General features: G+C 45.6%; 1 protein-coding gene across 1 annotated transcript in view; it reads left to right on the top strand.

Annotated features, from left to right (window-relative positions):
• The first annotated feature begins 7,863 nt into the window (after positions 1-7,863).
• NTRK1 (neurotrophic receptor tyrosine kinase 1) overlaps positions 7,864-20,992 on the top strand; it is a 68,474-nt gene continuing 55,345 nt past the window's right edge. The window contains exon 1 of the mRNA XM_075607664.1: positions 7,864-8,064. Coding sequence (XP_075463779.1) covers positions 7,898-8,064 — 167 coding nt within the window. The 5' untranslated portion in view covers positions 7,864-7,897. The remainder of the gene's footprint in view (positions 8,065-20,992) is intronic.

Below are 20,992 nucleotides of genomic sequence, written 5' to 3'. Positions count from 1 at the left end.
TTATCACCTGAAGAAAATAATTACCTTGATCCCAAATTATTTTGGTTGATTAAAAAGTATTCCACCTGATTTCGATACATTGACCAAAAAAAGCCAGGCAAAAGGGGCTGTTTTCTTTCTTCCATATTTTATTGACTTTTCCATAATTCAATAATCATTCAACAATGATATTACGGGGGAACATGGGAGAGGAGGGTACAGAAAGGAGAAAGAAGGGGGAGGAGAAAAAGAAGGGGGAGGAGAGAAAAAAGGGGGATGGGGAGAAAGAAGGGGGGAAGAAAGAAGGGGGAGGAGTGAAAGAAGGGGGAGGGGGAGAAAGAAAGGGGGGACGGGTGAGGGAAAGGGGGGGAGAAAGAAAGGGGGAAGGGGGGAGAAAGAAAGGAGGGGGGGGGAGAAAGAAAGGAGGGGGGGGGGAGAAAGAAAGGAGGGGGGGGGAGAAAGAAGGGAGGAGGGACTAAGGGTTCTGAGACCAAATTAGTGATACAATGACATTTTGGTGCAGAGTTACAAAGTTACAAATTAGGTAAATACAGATTCCGAAGTTGTCAGCCCCAAAGAAAGAGCCAGAGGGGCTGCGTGTGCGGTCTAGGACATTTGTCCGTGGCCGTTTTGCCGCAGCCAGGTGACCGCCGGCATTTAGCCACAAGTGACCTCGCTGCAGACCCTTACCCGCCAGCAGCTGCACCCCAAAGATAAGTCCCTAACCTTAGCCCTTACCCTAATACCAACGCTACCCGCTACCCTGAACACCTTAACCCCTTACTCTAACCACAATAAAACTCCTAAAGTGAACGGCCTACCCGAAAACTTACCATAGAAGCGGCCGGCTGCGGCGGAGGGACCCCCTGCGGCCATACGCTGGCAGGCACTTTATCGCAGCGAGACTGGTTGGGGGAGTGAAGGCCGATCTCCTCAAACACTGTGAGGCTGGGGATTAAGGCTGGCCCTTTGTACAAAGCACCCGAGCTGTACATAATGGAAGATTTCTCCACTACCTAAGGCCTGGGACATAGTAGGGTGAGCCTTGCTGAGCCGTGCTGAGCAGATGCACTTACCCCCTGCATCTGTCATCAGCGCGGCTTTAGCAGCCGCTTCCGCATGCGTGCTGATGCGTGCGGAAGCTCAGGTATTTTGGAGAGACAGGCAAATTTAAAATTTGCCGCTCAGGGAAGCGGAGGAGCGGTCACGTGACCGCTCACATCCAATGGGAGTGAGGGACTAGCCCCGCTTCCGATCCGCCTCCCGACACGCCTCCGCCCCACCTATGCACCGCCCCCAAAGCGCGCTCACTGCCTCACCTGCCAGGACACAAAAAAGCTCCAGTTTGAGCAGGCGAAGCAGAGCAGGAGCGCTGATCAGCGCGGCCCGAGGCACCATGCCCGAGGCCTAAGTCGTGGTCTGCGGACAGGGATTCAAACAACTCAGGGCTGGAACCTGAGACCAGAACCCCCAGCCTGACCAGGTCATTGGATAGCAGCCAGTCTTTAAAGGCTAGAGTCTTCAGGCCCGGGAGAAACTCGGGGGAGCTGCAGAGGTGGAACCTTTTCTTGAGTGAGTGAGCAAATGGACTGTGTTTTTTTTAATGCATTTTTCTATCAATTATAATGGTGGAAAACATACTAGACATTTTTATCATCTCAACCTGACAACAAAATGTTTCACCCTCATGTCAAAAGGATCTTAAATGATTTTCTACGGGTCTAAAATTATTTCCACTGATCTTAAATGATTTTTACTGATCCCAGTTAGTTTCACCTGATTTGACTGATTTGAGAAAAAATAGCCAGGAATAAATGGGACTGCATTTTTAGACCCAGTTTTATAACCAACTTGAGTGTGGTTTGAAGGTTCAAGTCGCTTTAACGGTTTGAATTGGGAAAATCAGCCACAAAAAAACCCTCCTCAACAAACATTTTTACTCACACAATTTTACCATTTATTCTGTGGATTTCAAATTATTCTCCTTTATCACAATGTAATATGTTCCTTGTAAAGCAAGGACAGTGAACGCAGCGCTGTACATAGAATTCAGCAAACACACGTTACTGGCCCATAGAGCCGACAATCTATTATTCTGGTGTCTGGAGAACAATTGTAAGGCGCCCAACACACGCATACAGCTGACACTAAGAAACAGACTTCAAACACCGCAACACTGCATGTCTGAAGAGCTAACAATCTAATGTTCATTGCATGAAACACGGGGATAAAGTAACTTGCACATATAAATATATCACTACAGTTGACTGGCAGAGCAATCTATTGCTGGCACACGCAGCACACAAGGGGTTAATGGGCATTGTTCCTAGGGAAACCATTCCAGAAATATGTTGAGTGACCCCTAATGGTTTAATGGGGTTTTCCCCAGGACGTCCTTCGCATGCCAAGCATACGGTTATTAGACTTGTACTGTGCAAGGCATCCCCGCATGCTGAAGATGAGCAGATAACACAGCGCTGGCCGGGCACAGCCACACACAGTGGGGAGAGGATTATGCCCCACACAGCAGCAGCTATCACTGTAAAACTTTGGCAACACTAAATATGGAGGGGGTTATTTATCAAATATATTATTTGCGAGGTGAAGTAATGGCCTGGGGGCGGCGGGTAGTTATTCTGTCTGCTCTAGCACATTAAAAAGTGTTCCATTCATCTCAGAAGAATAGTGTCATCTAAAAAAATTCCAGGTCCTAATAACGGCTCTTTGTAACTCCTCCCTAACTCCTCCTATTGCTCCATATAACCGCTCTCTGTAACTCCTCCCTAACTCCTCCTATTGCTCCATATAACCGCTCTGTAACTCCTCCCTAACTCCTCCTCTTGCTCCATATAACCGCTCTGTAACTCCTCCCTAACTCCTCCTCTTGCTCATATAACCGCTCTGTAACTCCTCCCTAACTCCTCCTCTTGCTCCATATAACCTCTCTCTGTAACTCCTCCCTAACTCCTCCTCTTGCTCATATAACCGCTCTCTGTAACTCCTCCTATTGCTCCATATAATATCATATATCATCTCAGAAGAATAGTGTCATCTAAAAAAATTCCAGGTCCTAATAACGGCTCTTTGTAACTCCTCCCTAACTCCTCCTATTGCTCCATATAACCGCTCTGTAACTCCTCCCTAACTCCTCCTATTGCTCCATATAACCGCTCTGTAACTCCTCCCTAACTCCTCCTCTTGCTCCATATAACCGCTCTGTAACTCCTCCCTAACTCCTCCTCTTGCTCATATAACCGCTCTCTGTAACTCCTCCTATTGCTCCATATAACCGCTCTGTAACTCCTCCCTAACTCCTCCTCTTGCTCCATATAACCGCTCTCTGTAACTCCTCCTATTGCTCCATATAACCGCTCTCTGTAACTCCTCCCTAACTCCTCCTCTTGCTCCATATAACCGCTCTCTGTAACTCCTCCCTAACTCCTCCTATTGCTCCATATAACCTCTCTCTGTAACTCCTCCCTAACTCCTCCTATTGCTCCATATAACCGCTCTCTGTAACTCCTCCCTAACTCCTCCTATTGCTCCATATAACCGCTCTGTAACTCCTCCCTAACTCCTCCTATTGCTCCATATAACCGCTCTCTGTAACTCCTCCCTAACTCCTCCTATTGCTCCATATAACCGCTCTGTAACTCCTCCCTAACTCCTCCTATTGCTCCATATAACCTCTCTCTGTAACTCCTTACTCATTCCTGCAATTTCCCCATATATTTGTTCCCTGTAACTCCTTCCAACCCTTTTATCTAAGTCAAAATAATAGCACCCTATAACACTTTCCTAACTCCCCTATTGCTCACTATATTTCCTCTCACAACCCCTTATTGCTCCATATAACGGTTTCCTATAACTCCTCCCTCACTCCTCTTATTGCACTGTATAATCATTACCTGTAACTCCTCCCCCACTCCTCTTATTGCACTGTATAACCATTACCTGTAACTCCTCCCTCACTCCTCTTATTGCACTGTATAACCATTACCTGTAACTCCTCCCTCACTCCTCTTATTGCACTGTATAACCATTACCTTTAACTCCTCATTCACTCCTCTAATTGCACTGTATAACCATTACCTGTAACTCCTCCCTCACTCCTCTTATTACACTGTATAACCATTACTATCAGCTTCCCCCGCGCGCGCCAATTCAGCATCCTCCGCGCGCGGCAACCCAGCTTCCTCCGCGCGCGCCAACCAGCTTACCCCGCGTCCGCCTCCTGCCCCGGACAGCAGTCGTGGAATTAGCCCGCCAGTCTCGCCCCCCCCCCCCCCCCCCCCCCACGCACCCCGAGCCTACCTCACGTCTGGCGGGCAAGGAAGCAGTAAGCAGCACCCACCTGGTTAAGGTCAGTCACCCTCTCACCCAGTCACTCACCCACCCAGTCACTCACTCACTCATCCACCCAGTCACTCACTCATCGACCAACTCACCCACCCAGTCACTCAGTCACCCCCCCAGGTAGTCAGTCACCCACCCACCTATCCAGACAGTCAGTCACCCACCCACCCAGACAGTCACCCACCCAGGCAGTCAGTCACCCATCCCGCCAGGCATTCAGTCACCCACCCACCCAGTCAGTCACCCACCCAGTCAAGTCACTCAGTCACCCACCCACCCAGGCAGTCAGTCACCCACCTACCCAGGCAGTCAGTCACCCACTCAGGCAGTCAGTCACCCACCCAGGCAGTCAGTCACCCATCCCGCTAGGCATTCAGTCACCCACCCACCCAGTCAGTCACCCACCCAGTCAAGTCACTCAGTCACCCACCCACCCAGGCAGTCAGTCACCCACCTACCCAGGCAGTCAGTCACCCACTCAGGCAGTCAGTCACCCACCCAGGCAGTCAGTCACCCACTCAGGCAGTCAGTCACCCACCCAGGCAGTCAGTCACCCACCCAGGCAGTCAGTCACCCACCAAGTCACCCACCCAGTCAGTCACCCACTCACCCAGTCAGTCACCCACCCAATCAGTCAGTCAGTCACCCACCCAGTCAGTCACCCACCCACCCAGTCACTCACTCACCCCGACAGGCAGTCACCTGTCTTTTTTTGAAAATATAAAAATATACAGGTTGCAATGTAATGTTTTTTTCCGTATTACAATAAGAAGAAAATAGTTAAGTAAAAGTTGAGCGCTAAAAAACATTTTTTCGTGGTAGGTGCGCTATGGGTTCGGGGGGCGGCGTGTGCTGCTACATTTGTCCTGGGTCCCATGATTTCTGTTGGCGGCCCTGAGGCCATCCAGTGACTTATGTCGATGAAGCTAGGGCGGCCTTTTCAAAGTTGCTCTGTTTTGAAGCTGGGAAAGTCTGCCCCGCAGAGACTAAGCCCCGTCTTTTGCGGCCAAGTTCTACAAATCCAACGTAGCAGTCGCGGTCAGGGTTTTCTGCCGAATTCCGTTCCAGGACGTCCGGGACGAGCTCCTGGTCTTGGTAAGCTTCTTGCAAGCAGGCGCCCTGCACCTAGGAAAGGCTAGATTTCAACTCCCAGACCCCAGCAAGTGTGTATATGTCTGTCTTTTGTATTTCTGTTGTGTTTCTGAGGTTTTTATCCAAATAAACCCCATTTTATTTCACTTCTGTGTTTTTTCTATTGAATGATCCAGGTATACATTTGTTAAAAGATCTGGTCTCCCGTGACACCTACTATTGCTCCATATAACTGATCCTTATAACTCCTTGCTCACTCCCATTGCTGCCTATAACACCTCCTTAACCCCCTTGTTGCTCCAAAAACCTCCAATTTTAACTCCCCTCATGTCTTCTATTGCTCCATATATCCGTTCTCTATACCTCTGCGCTCACTCTACCTAATGTTTGGGGCCACCAATGTGTTTAGCTTCTGAGGTTTATAGTCTATAACAAGGGATGGCCAACTCCAGTCCTCAACGGCCACAAACAGGTCAGGTTTTAAGGATATCCCTGCTTCAGCACAGGTGGCTCAATCATTTGCTCAGTCAACCTGTGCGGATGCAGTGATATCCTTAAAATCTGACTTGTTGGTGGCCCTTGAGGACTGAAGTTTGCTATCCTTGTTCTACATAACTACTCCCCATGACTCCATGCTAACTCCACTTATTGCCTTATATGTCTGCTCCAAAGAACCCCTGCCTAACTACTCCTATAGCACCATATAAGCGCTCCATGGAATTAAAGGCGCAGCTTCCCATTACCCCTTTCTCTTGCATGGATGGTAACAGAGGGCCCTCTGAGCTGAGACGCAGTATATTCAGCTCCAGGGCGGGAACCTCCTGGTTTCCCAAGACACTTATAGCTGAAGGTAGGGCTGTTACCGTGCCTTCAAGGGGAAACAAAATGGAGGTTGAGATCTTTCATGCCTCGCGGGCCAATAGGAAGGAGGCATGTCATCCATGGAGGTTTCCTATTCGCCCGCGTGCCATGGGAGATTGAAATAGGAGGAAGTACCCACGGCACTTTTCCCAGTAAGTAACTCAGGATTCAGGGGTCCCTGGAGCGGAAGTGAATGGCCCTTATATATAAAACCTGCTTCCCATCCATGTAAAGGGAGAAGGGCGGGGGGGGGGGGGGCAGAGGAGAACCGCTCCTTTAGGATCAAAGAAAGTGTTAATAGCATAGGGGGCAGTTAAACCTCTGGCTCCTTATTTAACTTAAAGTGCTGCTTGGTACAATGTGTCACAGTGAATTGTATCCACTGTTCGGGTCTCTCTCTCTCTCTCTCTCTCTCTCTCTCTCTCTCTCTCTCTCTCTCTCTCTCTCTCTCTCTCTCTCTCTCTCTCTCTCTCTCTCTCTCTCTCTCTCTCTCTCTCTCTCATATATCACTTTGGTGTGTAATGCTCTGCAGTTTAAACAGAGGTTAAGAAGGTTCCTCAAGAAACCAGCATATAATGAGCAGTGTGACATCCTTGTTAGTATAATTTGATTTTTTAGCTCCTCTGCACACACTGTCTTTCATTTCCAACATAAATACCCATCTCTTTCTCCCAACCAACAGCACAAGATCCTTTCTCTCTCTACATATAATTTTATATTCTTTGCCTCATCCACTTGAATTTCCATCCCTTCTGTGTCCCTTGCTATATAAACAAACTGCACATACAGTATCATTAACAATAGTTTGCATCTTTTCCCTCTCACTAAATCGATATATTTCCCCCCCAGTCCCCAACATACTTTATTTCACCTCTTTATGCCTCTGCATAACATATAGTGCATATTTTCCTGTCTCCGATATACAGTACTTTATTTCCATCAATACTCATTCTCTCTCTATAGCTTTCTTTCTCCATCGCTTTTCTCCCTCTCTCTCTTTGTAAATCTCTCTTACACGAATCCCTGTATCTCTGCCTTTATACCCCCCCCCCTTCTTTCTCTCCCTCTACCCTTTCTTCCTTACCCCCCAGCCTCTCTTTACATACACACCTCCCTGCCTCTGCTTCTCATCCTACCTTCCTTGGTACTCAGAACTGGGACAGTCCCAAATAATCTCAGCCCTTCCTCTGCTCCTGTGTCTGGGCGAAACAAAAGAAATAGGGGCCAGTGAAAGCCCAGAGTCAGCTTGGGATAAGTGTTGTATCTGGACAGCTTTATCCCCCACATTAAGTATTCATCATTAACGTGGCCATCACTTTGCTCAGTCCAGTGAGGGAGCAGTATTCCTAATCCACAGCCCCTCCCCATCTCAGCCTGGATGCGCCTTTACGCTGGGGGTAGCAGGCTGGATAGCTCCCATGTGTGCAGCCTGAGGGGTGGAAGTAGTGAGGGAAGGTGAAGGAGAGAGCAGCAGCATTTCGCCCTGTGCGCACAGATAGTTGCAGTCAGCGCAGACACAGCGCAATGAGCAGGCACAGGCTATAAAGCAGGCGTGAACCCCTGAGATATGAGGCGCTTTAGGGTTCGGTCCTGCCTGGGTGCTGCTGAGATGCGTCCCACCTGCTGGATGCTGCTGGCGTGCCTCACCCTCATGCCTTGCATGGTGACCGCTTGCCCTGAGACTTGCAGGTGTTACGGGACCTTGGTGCAGTGTGTGGAGCCGGACACCATCAGCAGCTTCTCCCTGTTTGGGGAGATGGACAACCTCACCGAATTGTAAGTGCCACTCTGCCATCTTTGCCCTCTGTGCCCACTCTGTACCCTTTGTGTCCACTCTTCCATCTGTGCCCTGTGCCTACTCTTCCTTCTGTGTCCACTCTTCCATCCGTGCCCTCTGTGCCCACTCTTCCCCCTGTGCCCACTCTTCCCACTCTGCGGGACGCCTGGTCTGTGGGACATCCTTATTTATACAGCGCTATAATGACAAGTGCGCCCTCCAATAAGTGATGCCAGATTTAGCGCTGTGTGTATGCGAGATATTAAGCACTAAGGAACTTATTTCCCACTGTCTGCCGGTCGCTAAACTGGGTCACACAAACCAGTGCAAGAAAAGAAAAAACCCACCAGATTTATCTAAGTAAATGTGAATTCCGTTCAATTCTCTTTGCTGTGATAGAAACGCTGCAGTTTGTTGCACTTTGTTTGCACCAGTTTTGCAACTGGGAGACTTAAGCAAATAGACCCCAAAGTACACAGCACCGTCTAATAACATCAGAGGCAACGACCACCGGTTGTGCATTGTTGTGTTGGCGGTAATGCCATATGTATATTGTTTTATATAGCTAGCTGGTGTGTGTGTGTGTGTGTGTGTGTGTGTGTGTGTGTGTGTGTGTGTGTGTGTGTGTGTGTGTGTGTGTGTGTGTGTGTGTGTGTGTGTGTGTGTGTGTGTGTGTGTGTGTGTGTGTGTTACACACACACATTTGTCTATTTTTCATTATCTATATATATATACACCTTTATGTATGATATAATTTGTCACTGGTTACTGAAAAGGGAATGGAGCCCGGTGTAATGGTTCAAGGGCACAGCATGGAGTTTTCCATGGAGCCACTGACTTGGAGAGCAGAGGGAGAAACCTTTGTGTCTGTAAACTCTTTTTATACACTTGTGTTGTTGCTTCTATTTGTAGTCCTCTCTCCATTTGATACATGTCTTCAGAATTTACACCCATTCTTTGCATATTCTGATTAATAGATCATTTTCACATAGGGCAGGCAACTTCCAGTGTGAAACAAACCCCAGTAAAGTTGAGTGATGGACAGAGAGACAGCAGAATCAGGTGCACTGCACTTGGGTTTACTGTAAGGTTAGAAGCAATGACATACAGGCTACAGAAATGCTTTATTCTGGATTATTGTTATTCAAACAAAACAAAACAGCTTTAATCAGTAGAAAAAGACACTCCCAGAATCAAGATTTCAAAACAGACAACTGAAGATGCTCAAAAACGGAAGAAAAGTCCTATTGTACCGTATATTATAAATGATAATAGTTGTATGAAAGGGGGAACATTTTTACTGGTGTTTTGGTTCTGAAAGTTTTTTTTTGTTTTGTTTGTGCTGGAACTCGATTGGTTTGTGCAAAAATTGATGGGGGAAAAACACGCATTAAATTAGCAGAATTGTAGAATTTTTCACTTTTTTTTAAAACGTTTGCAGATTTTTTCTTTTGCGAACTCGAAAGTTCGCCCAGTTTGTAAGGTCGAAACAAAAGAAGCTACCCCCCATCCCTTTCCCAAAATCCCAGACTGAGCCTTTCCCAAGGTTTTATCTCAGAATTTGCTTAGATTCGTAAATTCCCGTGACCCTGCTCAATCCTTCATTATATGATAGCAAACTATTGCTTAAAACAAGGACATCTCCACATAGGTTAACTACATATGGACCATTCATTTCTCTGCTGTTCATGATTCCAACAATGTTCTCAACAATGCAACAGATACACCAATTATTTATGTATGGTGCATATACACATACTGTATATATGTAATGTTATAGGGCAATTGAATTCACCTTTCATAGAACAGCAACATCAGGGGTGGCTAACACCATTCTTTGAGGGACACCAACAGGTCAGGTTTTCAAGATATCCCTGCTTCAGAAGGGGTAGCGCAATCAGTGGCTCAGTCTTCAACTGAGCCAACTTCCATCTTCAAGAGCCACCAACAGGTCAGGTTTTCATGATATCCCAGCTTCAGCACAGGTGGCTCAGTCGATGACTGCACCACCTGTGCTGTAGCTGGGATATCATGACAATCTGACCTGTTGGTAGCTCTGAGGACTGGAGTTGGCTACCCCTGCTATAGATGCATCAAAGAAAATCGTTTTGCACCAGATTTGCATTGAAACACAGATTGTCTGTGTGTCTGTGTGTCAATAAGGAGCAGGGACAGGCACAAAGGGTGTATGTAACACAGCTTGCTATGACCCTAGAGCAGGAGACATACTGGAAAGAATGGCTGTGTTTTCCAGGGGGGAGAAAAAGGTTCTACAGCCAGGGATCCCACACTGAGTCTGGAGGAGAGTACAGGCAGTCCTCGTTTTACAACGCTTCGTTTTACAACGAATGGCTTATCCAACGCTATGCCATGCATACCTATGTTCATTTTTACAATGCCAAAACGGCTTATCCAACGCTCTTACAACGCTTTTGCAACATTGTTTATGTTTGTGTGTGTGTGTGTGTGTGTGTGTGTGTGTGTGTGTGTGTGTGTGTGTGTGTGTGTGTGTGTGTGTGTGTGTGTGTATATATATACACACATACACAACGTTGCAAAGCGTTGTAAGAGCATATATATATATAATATTATATTATACTATATAATATTAGATTATACTATATAATATATTATTTATTATGTTATATTATATATATATATATATAATACAGTATATTCACTATATAATGTATGTGTGTGCTGCATATCTTATTGCCTGCGTAAAATATTTGGTGTATTTTAGTGTTAAAAATGCCTTCAGGAACGGAACCTTTCATTTAAACAGTGTTCCTATGGGAAAACGTGTTTCGCTTTACAACGCCATTTTGAGTAACGCATTGTGTCGGATAACCGAGGACTGCCTGTATCTCTGAAAAAGTAGTGAGTGCAGGGAAACACTCACTCTTGTTGCCATTCAATGATTTCAGCTTTATCTTACCACTTTTTTTTATTTGTTATGAGAAACGTTTTTATTCTAGGGACTAGCGCCCTAACCCACCTTTTCCTGCTCAATCTGTCCAAGTATCATGGAACGAAGATTCCTCCCAGCAGTGAAATGGTGTATGTCTGGCCTGTGTTCCCAAATAGTAAATGTACTTAAAAGACACTCAGATGCATGACAGATCAGCAAAAACCCAGCAAAACTCAAGGGATGAAAAGGAAACATGCAAAAAGTTATGATAACAAATACAATGACAGCTAACAGAGAAATTAAACTTTACTGCAGATGAGTTCAGCTGGGTAAAGAAACAGGCAGGATCTTTCTTTGCTCAATAAGGAGCAGGGACAGGCACAAAGGGTGTATGTAACACAGCTTGCTATGACCCTAGCAGGAGACATACTGGAAAGAATGGCTGTGTCTTCCAGGGGGGAGAAAAAGGTTCTACAGCCAGGGATCCCACACTGAGTCTGGGGGAGAGTATCTCTGAACAAAGTACTGTAGTGAGTGCAGGGAACAGTTTTTCAGGGGAGAAGGACGAGTCATATCGTGTATGGGAACTAAGGGAGAAAAGGGTGTAGAGTGGGCACAGAAAAACTGCAGCTGATAGGAAAGATATAATCAAACGAAAAATGAAGAAATAATAATGCTATTACCCCTTTCACTCAGAGGAGACATATTTGGACCATTTGTGGCAGGCTGGCAGCAGAGGTGTAAAACATATTAGTGCAGAGCCGGGATGTATTAGGAAACTGGCCTTTAAATGTGGAAATAGACAGGACACGGGTGTCTGTTGGTCCAAATCTGTATGTATGCTGGATTAAATGTGAACGAAGAAAAGATGAAGGCGCTAATATATTAACTACAGTGTTTTAGTGAGTTTACCTCGTGAACTATATTTATAGTACATTTAAATTCTACTGCAGACTAGGTGAAAAGGGGAATCTCTACACCCCCCCCCCCCCTATAATTGTGCAAGAAAAGGGAAAACTCCCTGGTGCATGAATTAGGATCGGATATATGTGTTTTTGAAGCAATACTGGTATAACCGAGGTTGCTGAAGAAATTTATATGCAGTTTGAATCATAAAAATGTAATAAAAACAACAATACAAATAAATGATTACTAACATTGCTATTTCACAAAACAAAAAGATTTGTAAACCTATACATTGATTAAGCTTAAGCAGTTACCTGCCATCTGCAATACACAGCTACTAATATAAAAATGTACACCATATAACAGAACATGCAGAATTGGACAGGGCTATTGGAAAAAAATGCAATGTTTATGCATGAACAGATTGGTTACTAAATGTCCTGATCCTCAGCGAATTGCCTATTTGATGGATTTTAGGCATTCTGGCCCAACTATAAAAACCACAAAATACCGGAATGCCTTTGTTTTAGAAAAACACTTTGAAGGTGTATTTGGCAAGGTCGCATAGCTGATGTTACCATATTGTGCCTTGTGTTAGACCTGAAGATTTGTAGTTATTTATCTTCTTAAAGGTGTTGATATCTGAGTAAAATAGCTCCTCTGGGCCAGAGTGCCCAATATCCACCAAATAGGCAATTCGCTGAGGATCACGACATTTAGTAACCAATCTGTTCATGCATAAACATTGTATTTTTTCCAATAGCCCTGTCCAATTATGGATTTTCTGTTATATGGTGTACATTTTGCTATTAGTAACTGTGTATTGCAGATGGCAGGTAACTGATTAAGCTTAATCAATGTATAGGTTTACAAATATTTTGTTTTGTGAAATAGCAATGTTAGTAATCATTTATTTGTATTGTTGTTTTTTTATTACATTTTTATGATTCAAACTACATATAAATTTCTTCAGCAACCTCGGTTATACCAGTATTGCTTCAAAAACACATATATCCGATCCTAATTCATGCACCAGGGAGATTTCCCTTTTCATGCTGGATTTAATGCATATGTATGTATAGAACTGGTCTGATACCTGAATAAGGTTAACAAGACACTCATCAGGTAGAGAACCATGCAGTCATTTCCTGGGGAACTTCTGCCTGTCCCAGATCCCTGAATGCCTGATCAGGGGAGTAGCCGGGATGTTGCCTGAAGCATTCTGAAGCATTCTTAGTGGCGTGGCAATAATGAAACGACGCACGCAGTTGGAAGAATTCGCTCAGCGCAAAGCGTGACATGCCGCAGAGGTGACATGGCAGTGCACCAATACAGTCTGGTTATACTCAGTGACAGTGTATAGTGCAGTCAGGTTACACTCAGGGCCTGTGTACAGTGCAGTTAGGATATACTTACTCAGGGGCTGTGTACAGTGCAGTCAGGTTATACTCTGTGTCAGTGTATAGTGCAGTCAGGTTATACTCAGGGCCTGTGTACAGTGCAGTTAGGATATACTTTCTCAGGGCCTGTGTACAGTGCAGTCAGGTTATACTCTGTGTCAGTGTATAGTGCAGTCAGGTTATACTCTGTGTCAGTGTATAGTGCAGTCAGGTTATACTCAGTAAAGTGGAAATACTGGGGCGCTGCCTCTGTCGGATGGTGAATGATGTGATGAAGTGAAATTCACAATCATGCAGGACTAAAGTGAACGATAGTGAGAGGTGGAAAGTATTTGAGAAGATATACTGGCCCAGACTGTCGCTGCTGCTCAGCTGGAAGACGACCTTCCCTGGATCCTCAGAATGGATCAGTGGAAATGGAACCTCAGGAACATCCAGTGTTTTGATGTGAGTGATTTAGTTACTATTTTTTATCAATCAACTACCCCCATTATCCCCCATTGGGATTTGTTCCCACTATTTCCATTTCCTATTTCCTGAAGTATTATTGGCCAAAACTGGTAATAGGAGTACCAGAAAGTATTGCCATACTTTATCCTCAAGGGCACGTGCAGACGCCCGAGACACCCACATTTATCCATATAACCTGGAGGAAAGATTTGACGACCTTGGCTGTGAATATAAGAGAGACCAGATCAGAGTCAGCATCACTCTGCAACAGATGTGGCTGCCACTCACATTTGGCCGAGTGAGTGTGTTTATATATTAGCATTAGCATTATTCAACCCCATCACCCTTATTAATTCTATGATAGATCAATAAGAGACATTTAACACAGTGTTTCATGATTTTTATTATTTTCTCCACATGTGCGCTCGTTGTTTTCTTGTGTGTACCTAGGTTATACTCAGTGTCTGTGTACAGTGCAGTCAGGTTATACTCAGTGTCTGTGTATAGTGCAGTCAGGTTATACTCAGTGTCTGTGTATAGTGCAGCCCGGCTATACTCTGTGTCAGTGTGTAGTGCAGTCAGGTTATACTCAGGGTCTGTGTACAGTGCAGTAAGGTTATACTCAGTGTCTGTGTACAGGGCAGTCAGGTTATACTCAGGGCCTGTGTACAGTGCAGTCAGGTTATACTCAGGGCCTGTGTACAGTGCAGTAAGGTTATACTCAGGGCCTGTGTACAGTGCAGTCAGGTTATACTCAGGGCCTGTGTACAGTGCAGTCAGGTTATACTCTGTGTCAGTGTATAGTGCAGCCCGGCTATACTCTGTGTCAGTGTATAGTGCAGTCAGGTTATACTCAGGGCCTGTGTACAGTGCAGTCAGGTTATACTCAGTGTCTGTGTACAGTGCAGTCAGGTTATACTCAGTGTCTGTGTACAGTGCAGTCAGGTTATACTCAGTGTCTGTGTACAGTGCAGTCAGGTTATACTCAGTGTCTGTGTACAGTGCAGTCAGGTTATACTCAGTGTCTGTGTACAGTGCAGTCAGGTTATACTCAGTGTCTGTGTACAGTGCAGTCAGGTTATACTCAGTGTCTGTGTACAGTGCAGTCAGGTTATACTCAGTGTCTGTGTACAGTGCAGTCAGGTTATACTCAGTGTCTGTGAATAGTGCAGTCCGGTTATACTCAGTGTCTGTGAATAGTGCAGTCCGGTTATACTCTGTGTCATTGTATAGAGTAGTCTCAGAGTATAATCTGACTGCACCATACAGTGACACTGAGTATAACCTGACTGTGCTATAGACTGATGCACAGTATAACCTAACTGCATTGTATTGGGGGGGGGGGGGGGGGGAATGTACCTATCTTTCCACCGGTGCACAGACCACGTCGGGACTCTTTGCCTCCAGTAATCTTGGGCATGTTACATTTTGCAGCAGCTTTGACTGCTGAGGTCCTACCCTGGCAATGTGCCGTATTGCCTTAAATTGCAATCATTATGAAACTGTAAAACACACTAACAAACTATTACAGAATAATCAATGATACTAAAAATGTTAAGCACATGTTTATTTTACTATATGTACACTGCATATAAATCAGGCAAGCACAGAGCGTTTCTGGGGCAAGAGAATGCACCCCGCGTACCAAAAGAACAAAATCCTATTGATTTCAATAGGAGTTTTGCCTCTAATCCACATGGGGACCTTTTTTGCCCCCTGATTGCCCCACTTTTGTGCCCTGATACCCATAGGGAACCGTATAGGATTAGCTCCTTCACCTGAGTGCCCCTTTTGTGGCAGGATTAAGATGTGACAGTGACTGAAGGCTTTTAACATGTCACATGCGGGCGACCACAGCACACCAGAGGAGTTTGGTTACCAGTACACCCCTCAGGGGCTCTGTGATTGGCACAAACTAACCCTTTTAGAATGAGAACAGGAAGCCACAGTTCGGCGACACCAGAACACAGGGACAGTTACGAGGTTGTCGCTTGTAATTGGCTAACCCTCCCTTGACGGCAACCCTGGCGGTGAAGGGGTTAACCTCCTAATTATATCGCATAATTTATAGCCTCATAACCATGTACTTTATGAGTAGAGGTTGCTGCTTCATGTTAAACATATGCATGTTTAGCTTTACCTATGGGACGTGTCACCTTACAGACCTTTTAAGTGCTTTGTATTGTTTGTACATTTATATGTCCATGTGTGGAAAGATTTATACCCATTGCTTCAAATGTGCAATTAGAGTCTCTCCTCCCTCCCCCCACTGCTCCTTCCCTCTCCCTCTTCCTCTCTCTCCCTCTTCCCCTTCTTCTCTCCCCCTCCCTCTCTCTCCCTCTCCACCCCCTCTCTCTCCCTCTCCCCCTCCCTCTCTCTCCCCCTCTTTCCCTCTCCTCCTCCTCTTTCTCCCTCTCCCCCTCCTCTTTCTCCCTCTCCCCCTCTTTCTCCATCTCTCTCCCCCTCATTGTGCTAACAGATCTTCTCAGTTCTCAGAATAAAGCGCCGCCGGATACAGTAATAGTAAATATGTAAGGTGCCTTCCAGCATCAGCAGCTGTATTATGGAATAGCACTGCTTAGCAAAAAAGGGCCGAAGTGTGCAGAGACAATGACATAGGAAAGGAATGATAATAGAAAGGCAATTGGAGCAATTTGGTATTTGTTGTGACCTTCTGTCTAATGCAGGGGTGGGAAACTCCAGTCCTCAAGGGCCACCAACAGGTCAGGTTTAAAGATATCCCTGCTTCAGCACAGTTGGCTTGATCAGTCCTAGCTTCAGCACAGGTGGCTCAATCACTCCCAGCTTCAGCACAGGTGGCTCAATCACTCCCAGCTTCAGCACAGGTGGCTCAATCAGTGGCTCATTTTGGGGGATAAAGTCACGCAAAGTTACTTTGGAAATGTCAGTGTCCTGTGCCTCTCACCTCAGCTCCATATTTATTTATTTATAACATGTGTTACCAGGAAGTATTACATTGAGAGTTACCTCTCGTTTTCACGTATGTCCTGGGCACAGGACATATATAACCTGTAAGTCCCAAAATTCAGCAGGGATGCTGTAACTTGGCCAGAGCGAAGACCTCCCAGTGGTAGGGGGAGGGGGGGGGGGGTTCGATAATAATGCAATCATGGAGGAAAAAGATGCCACCCCATAGACAGGCGAATGACTTCTTACACATCATCACTGCCCCCTTATTGATTATGGGGGCACTTGGCTTCATATTTAATGGATCCCCCTGGGAATAAAAGTTTCTAATGATCTGTTTATAATTCATGTCCTTGTGTGTGTGCGCTCTGCACATCATCACCCCGCTCACATTAACCCTGCGGCGGAGGGGTGTGTGTGTGTGTGTGTGTGTGTGTGTGTGTGTGGGGGGGGGGGGGGGGGGGGGTTTGGCATGACCCCCCCTCCAGGCAGGGCTGCTAACGTCCAGCTGTCACATACGATATGACTGCTGCCCTTCTGATTCTATTCATTTCAATAAATATATAAGTATATAGATCGCTCAGCCCAGCCATTAAATCATAAGTGCCCCTGCAGTTGAGTGATGCGGAAGGACAGCAGCACGAGGTGAGACAAGAGCTAAGAGGGGGATTCACAGGCAGACTTATCATTAACCACTTCAGCACAGCGATGCTTTCATATCCCTACCAGCACTGAAGGGGTTATCCTTTTTGCAGCTGTACATGGCGGTAACATCCAAAACAGGCGTGGGAATCTCCAGTCCTCAAGACACCCCCTAACAGGTCAGGTTTTCAGGATATCCCTGCTTCAGCACAGGTGGCTCAGTCGAAGCTAAATGGTATGTTGGGAGACTTACAGAGACAGCAGGTGAGGGAATACGTGCAGTAGGTGGCAGTCATTGGTTGGAGTGACTGTGGGTGTGGGACTTTAGCCATAAGTACAGGCTATTGAAATGCTTCATTTAAAGATTCAGACCAAGCAATATCCTACGTGTGTTTTGTTTAATAATTCAGTTCTGTACTACAACAACTCTGAATGACATTTTTAATATATTATAATGTAACAAGCCATTTTTGTTTCTATAGCAATCATTTACAAAGTCACATCACCTTCCTCTTCTGAAACAGGCTCTGGCACACCCCTTTTTGAGCCCTGCCCTCTCTCTAGCAGTGCACCAATTGTATATAGTGACTGCCTGGTCACACGATCTTCCCCACAGAACTTTGCATCTTTGGTCCTCTTCTGCTGCACTGGCGAACATTTAGTGAACCCCCGAGCCGAATTTTTGCTGATCAATCACAGGGGAATGGATTGATTGACAACTTAGCTAATTACTTATCAATATGTGGATTGTATTGATGCACATATTAAAGGGAAAATAAATAAATAAATAAACCGGCAGCTGGGACTGCTGCTTTAAGGGGTGAGTTTAAAGGTTGGCTTAAAGGTGGGGAGAGAAGGTGATTGCCATATATACGGAGTGTGAGGGGAAATAGGTTAAGACAAGGGTAGAGCGCAGGACACAAAACCTCGCTGTTACTGGACGCTTCACTGAATGTGTCTACTCATGAATCAACCTGTATGCTCTGGAAGAGAGGGGAGTGGACATATGTATATGCATATATCATCAGCATCAAGGGTATCCGTAAGGTGCGACTTGGAAACACTTCCAATAGAAAGAGGTGTGCTAGAACAAGAGGTCAAACCCTGAAGCTTGGGGGACACTCAAGAGATTTGTGAGGAAGTCCTTCTCCACTAAAAGGACAGTGAATCCTTCAACCCGTTTCATAGTAGAGGAGACTACAGTAGAAAAATGCTTGAGACAGACTGATCTTAAAACTGAAGGAAAAAAAAAATATAATATATATTAGTAGGGTCTGGAGGATTACTGCAGCTTTCGAAAATGGACAGAGTAGGGGGGCTAAGTCCCCCTCATCTCCCATGAATTGTGAAATAGCGCCTCTTCTCCTGACCCAGCTGCCTATTCCAAACGCCCCATAGGGCATGCTCTGGTCTGGAGCTATTCACGCCCTGCAGCACATCACTCCTCACGCCCTGATATTATCCCGTCGCCTGTCCTTCCTACGAGCCATAAATGAAAAGCGCTCCCTGTTAATCCGAGTTAACAGCTTGGGTTCCACGCCGCTGTATTAATTACAGATGCGCGGACATAAAGAGCTCGGCCTGTTTGATCTTTCATGGCTCTGAGGATAGAAAGCTACAGAAGCGTCTTTAAGCAATTACATCGGCGAGGCAGAGAGCAGCATGGCTTCCATTAGATCTCGGTTACAGTAGAGACAGATAACGCATCTTTAAAGAAGATGGACAGACACAGATCCTAATCTCTGCTAATTTATAGACTGGGAGTAGTGCAGTTCCAAATCTCCTTAATCTCTCAAACCTTGATGGCCAAATGGGTCTGAAATACATTTCAGCAATGCCCAAGCCTCTGCCACTGTATGTGGCAACATACCCTTCTCTGCCCCCGTTCTCGCCATGGGATGGCCCCGTGTAGGGGAAACACAAGTGCCAAACACCCCATATACAAGGAAAACATTGTTAATTTCCAAAGAAACCAAAACAACCAAATAGTGTGATCCAGTATATAGTACAAAGTTACGATAATGGGATGGAGAGAAATACACATACACACACACATTATATATATATACACATATACACACACACACACACACACACTATATATACACTATATATAATACTACTATATATACAGATGTAGCAAGACTTACTGTCTCCAGGGCTTAAAACGCTTAAACCCGCAGCTCTGAAAATAGCGTTGACGCGGTTGCACTGCAGGAGGTCCATGCTTATGGATTGGACCCCCCACGCAGCTATAATCCTGTAGCACTGGGGCTGTCATGGTGCCAAAAACACACAATCTAAAACAAGACATTGATTAAAGAGGAGGACAGAGAACAAAAGTGATACAGTACCACCCAACGGTGCTTTGAATTGATGGAAAAGCCAATGTACCTATAAGTATATATACACCAAAAGTAAGAAGGGAGGCTGAAGTCATGAAATGCGTTGGAGCGACGTGGAGAAGAAAGGCTTGCAAATGCAGAACCTGGGAGATCAATGGGGAAACCTTTATCTAACAGTGGATAGGCAGGGGCTTAAGATGACGATATATATATTATTTTTGGAGGGGTGGTGGGGGTTACGATCACTAATCCACGTTATTTTGTTATAGACCACGTGTGTAAAGGACAAATTGTGCAAGGAAAGCATCACAGTTAATGCATTCCCATATAACATAAGCAATCTGAATAGGCTCCCTATGGTTATCATGCATAACCAGAATTCCAGTCCTCAGCCCCCCTCCCCCCCCCACACTTCCAACAGGACAGGTTTTCAGGATATCCCTGCTTCAGCACAGGTGGCTCAATCAGAGGCTCAAACTTCGACTGAGCCTATTGTTCTGAAACTGGGATATCCTGAAAACCTGACCTGTTGAGGCGGGGGCTTGAGGACTGGCGTTGACCCCCTGCTGTTTTAACCTATACATAAATAGCATCAGCCTCTATGAGTAACTCACTATATGTCATGCCATCGCTGCGGTACTAGATAAACATAAAATCCATTGGGCAATTCATATTTATTGAGTGACCTGCAATGTAGGTACAGTGTTTACGGTATATAAGTTGGACATTGTTCAGTATATGTGCTTGGAGTCTATTCGTGTAAGCTGGATTATATCACATGGTTATATCGCTGATCTCTATGCATGGTGTGTTATCTATATCTAATAATGTAACAACGTAGCAGAGGGCATACTGTAAAGTACAGTACAGCATGTCCGCTCATTTCAGTCTTTTGTTTTAATGCTGTACAGGTAGGGTGGCCAGATGTCCAGTATTGAACCGGACTGTCCTGTATTTGGACACTGTGTACAGTAAAAAAATGAGAGGTGATGCTGGACATGTATGTGCATACCGTGTGTATGTGTATACGTGTTATCTCTCTCGACATACTCACCTGACCGGCTTGGGGGGGCCGTGGGATTTCCCCGAGCAGGGAGAGAGCAGGGCTGTTGCTAGGGGGCTGGGCAGCTTCCTCCATACTGATTGGCTGCACTACCTAGCCGCAGCCAATCAGGAGGAGGTGTCAGGAACCTGGGGGTGGGGCCAATGAGAGGAGGAAACAACATGGAGTGTAGAGAGGTGTGTGTGTCTCGAGCGCGTCACACTTTTCACCATTGTGTACAGTAGTTTTGGAGAAGCCGCCCGGCAACCCTATATACAGGGCGGGTTACTAGTTATAACATAT

This window comes from Ascaphus truei, chromosome 7, assembly GCF_040206685.1.
Source record: "Ascaphus truei isolate aAscTru1 chromosome 7, aAscTru1.hap1, whole genome shotgun sequence".
In the NCBI taxonomy this organism is placed as follows: Eukaryota; Metazoa; Chordata; class Amphibia; order Anura; family Ascaphidae; genus Ascaphus; species Ascaphus truei.
This window is presented reverse-complemented; position numbering and strand designations above follow the sequence as displayed.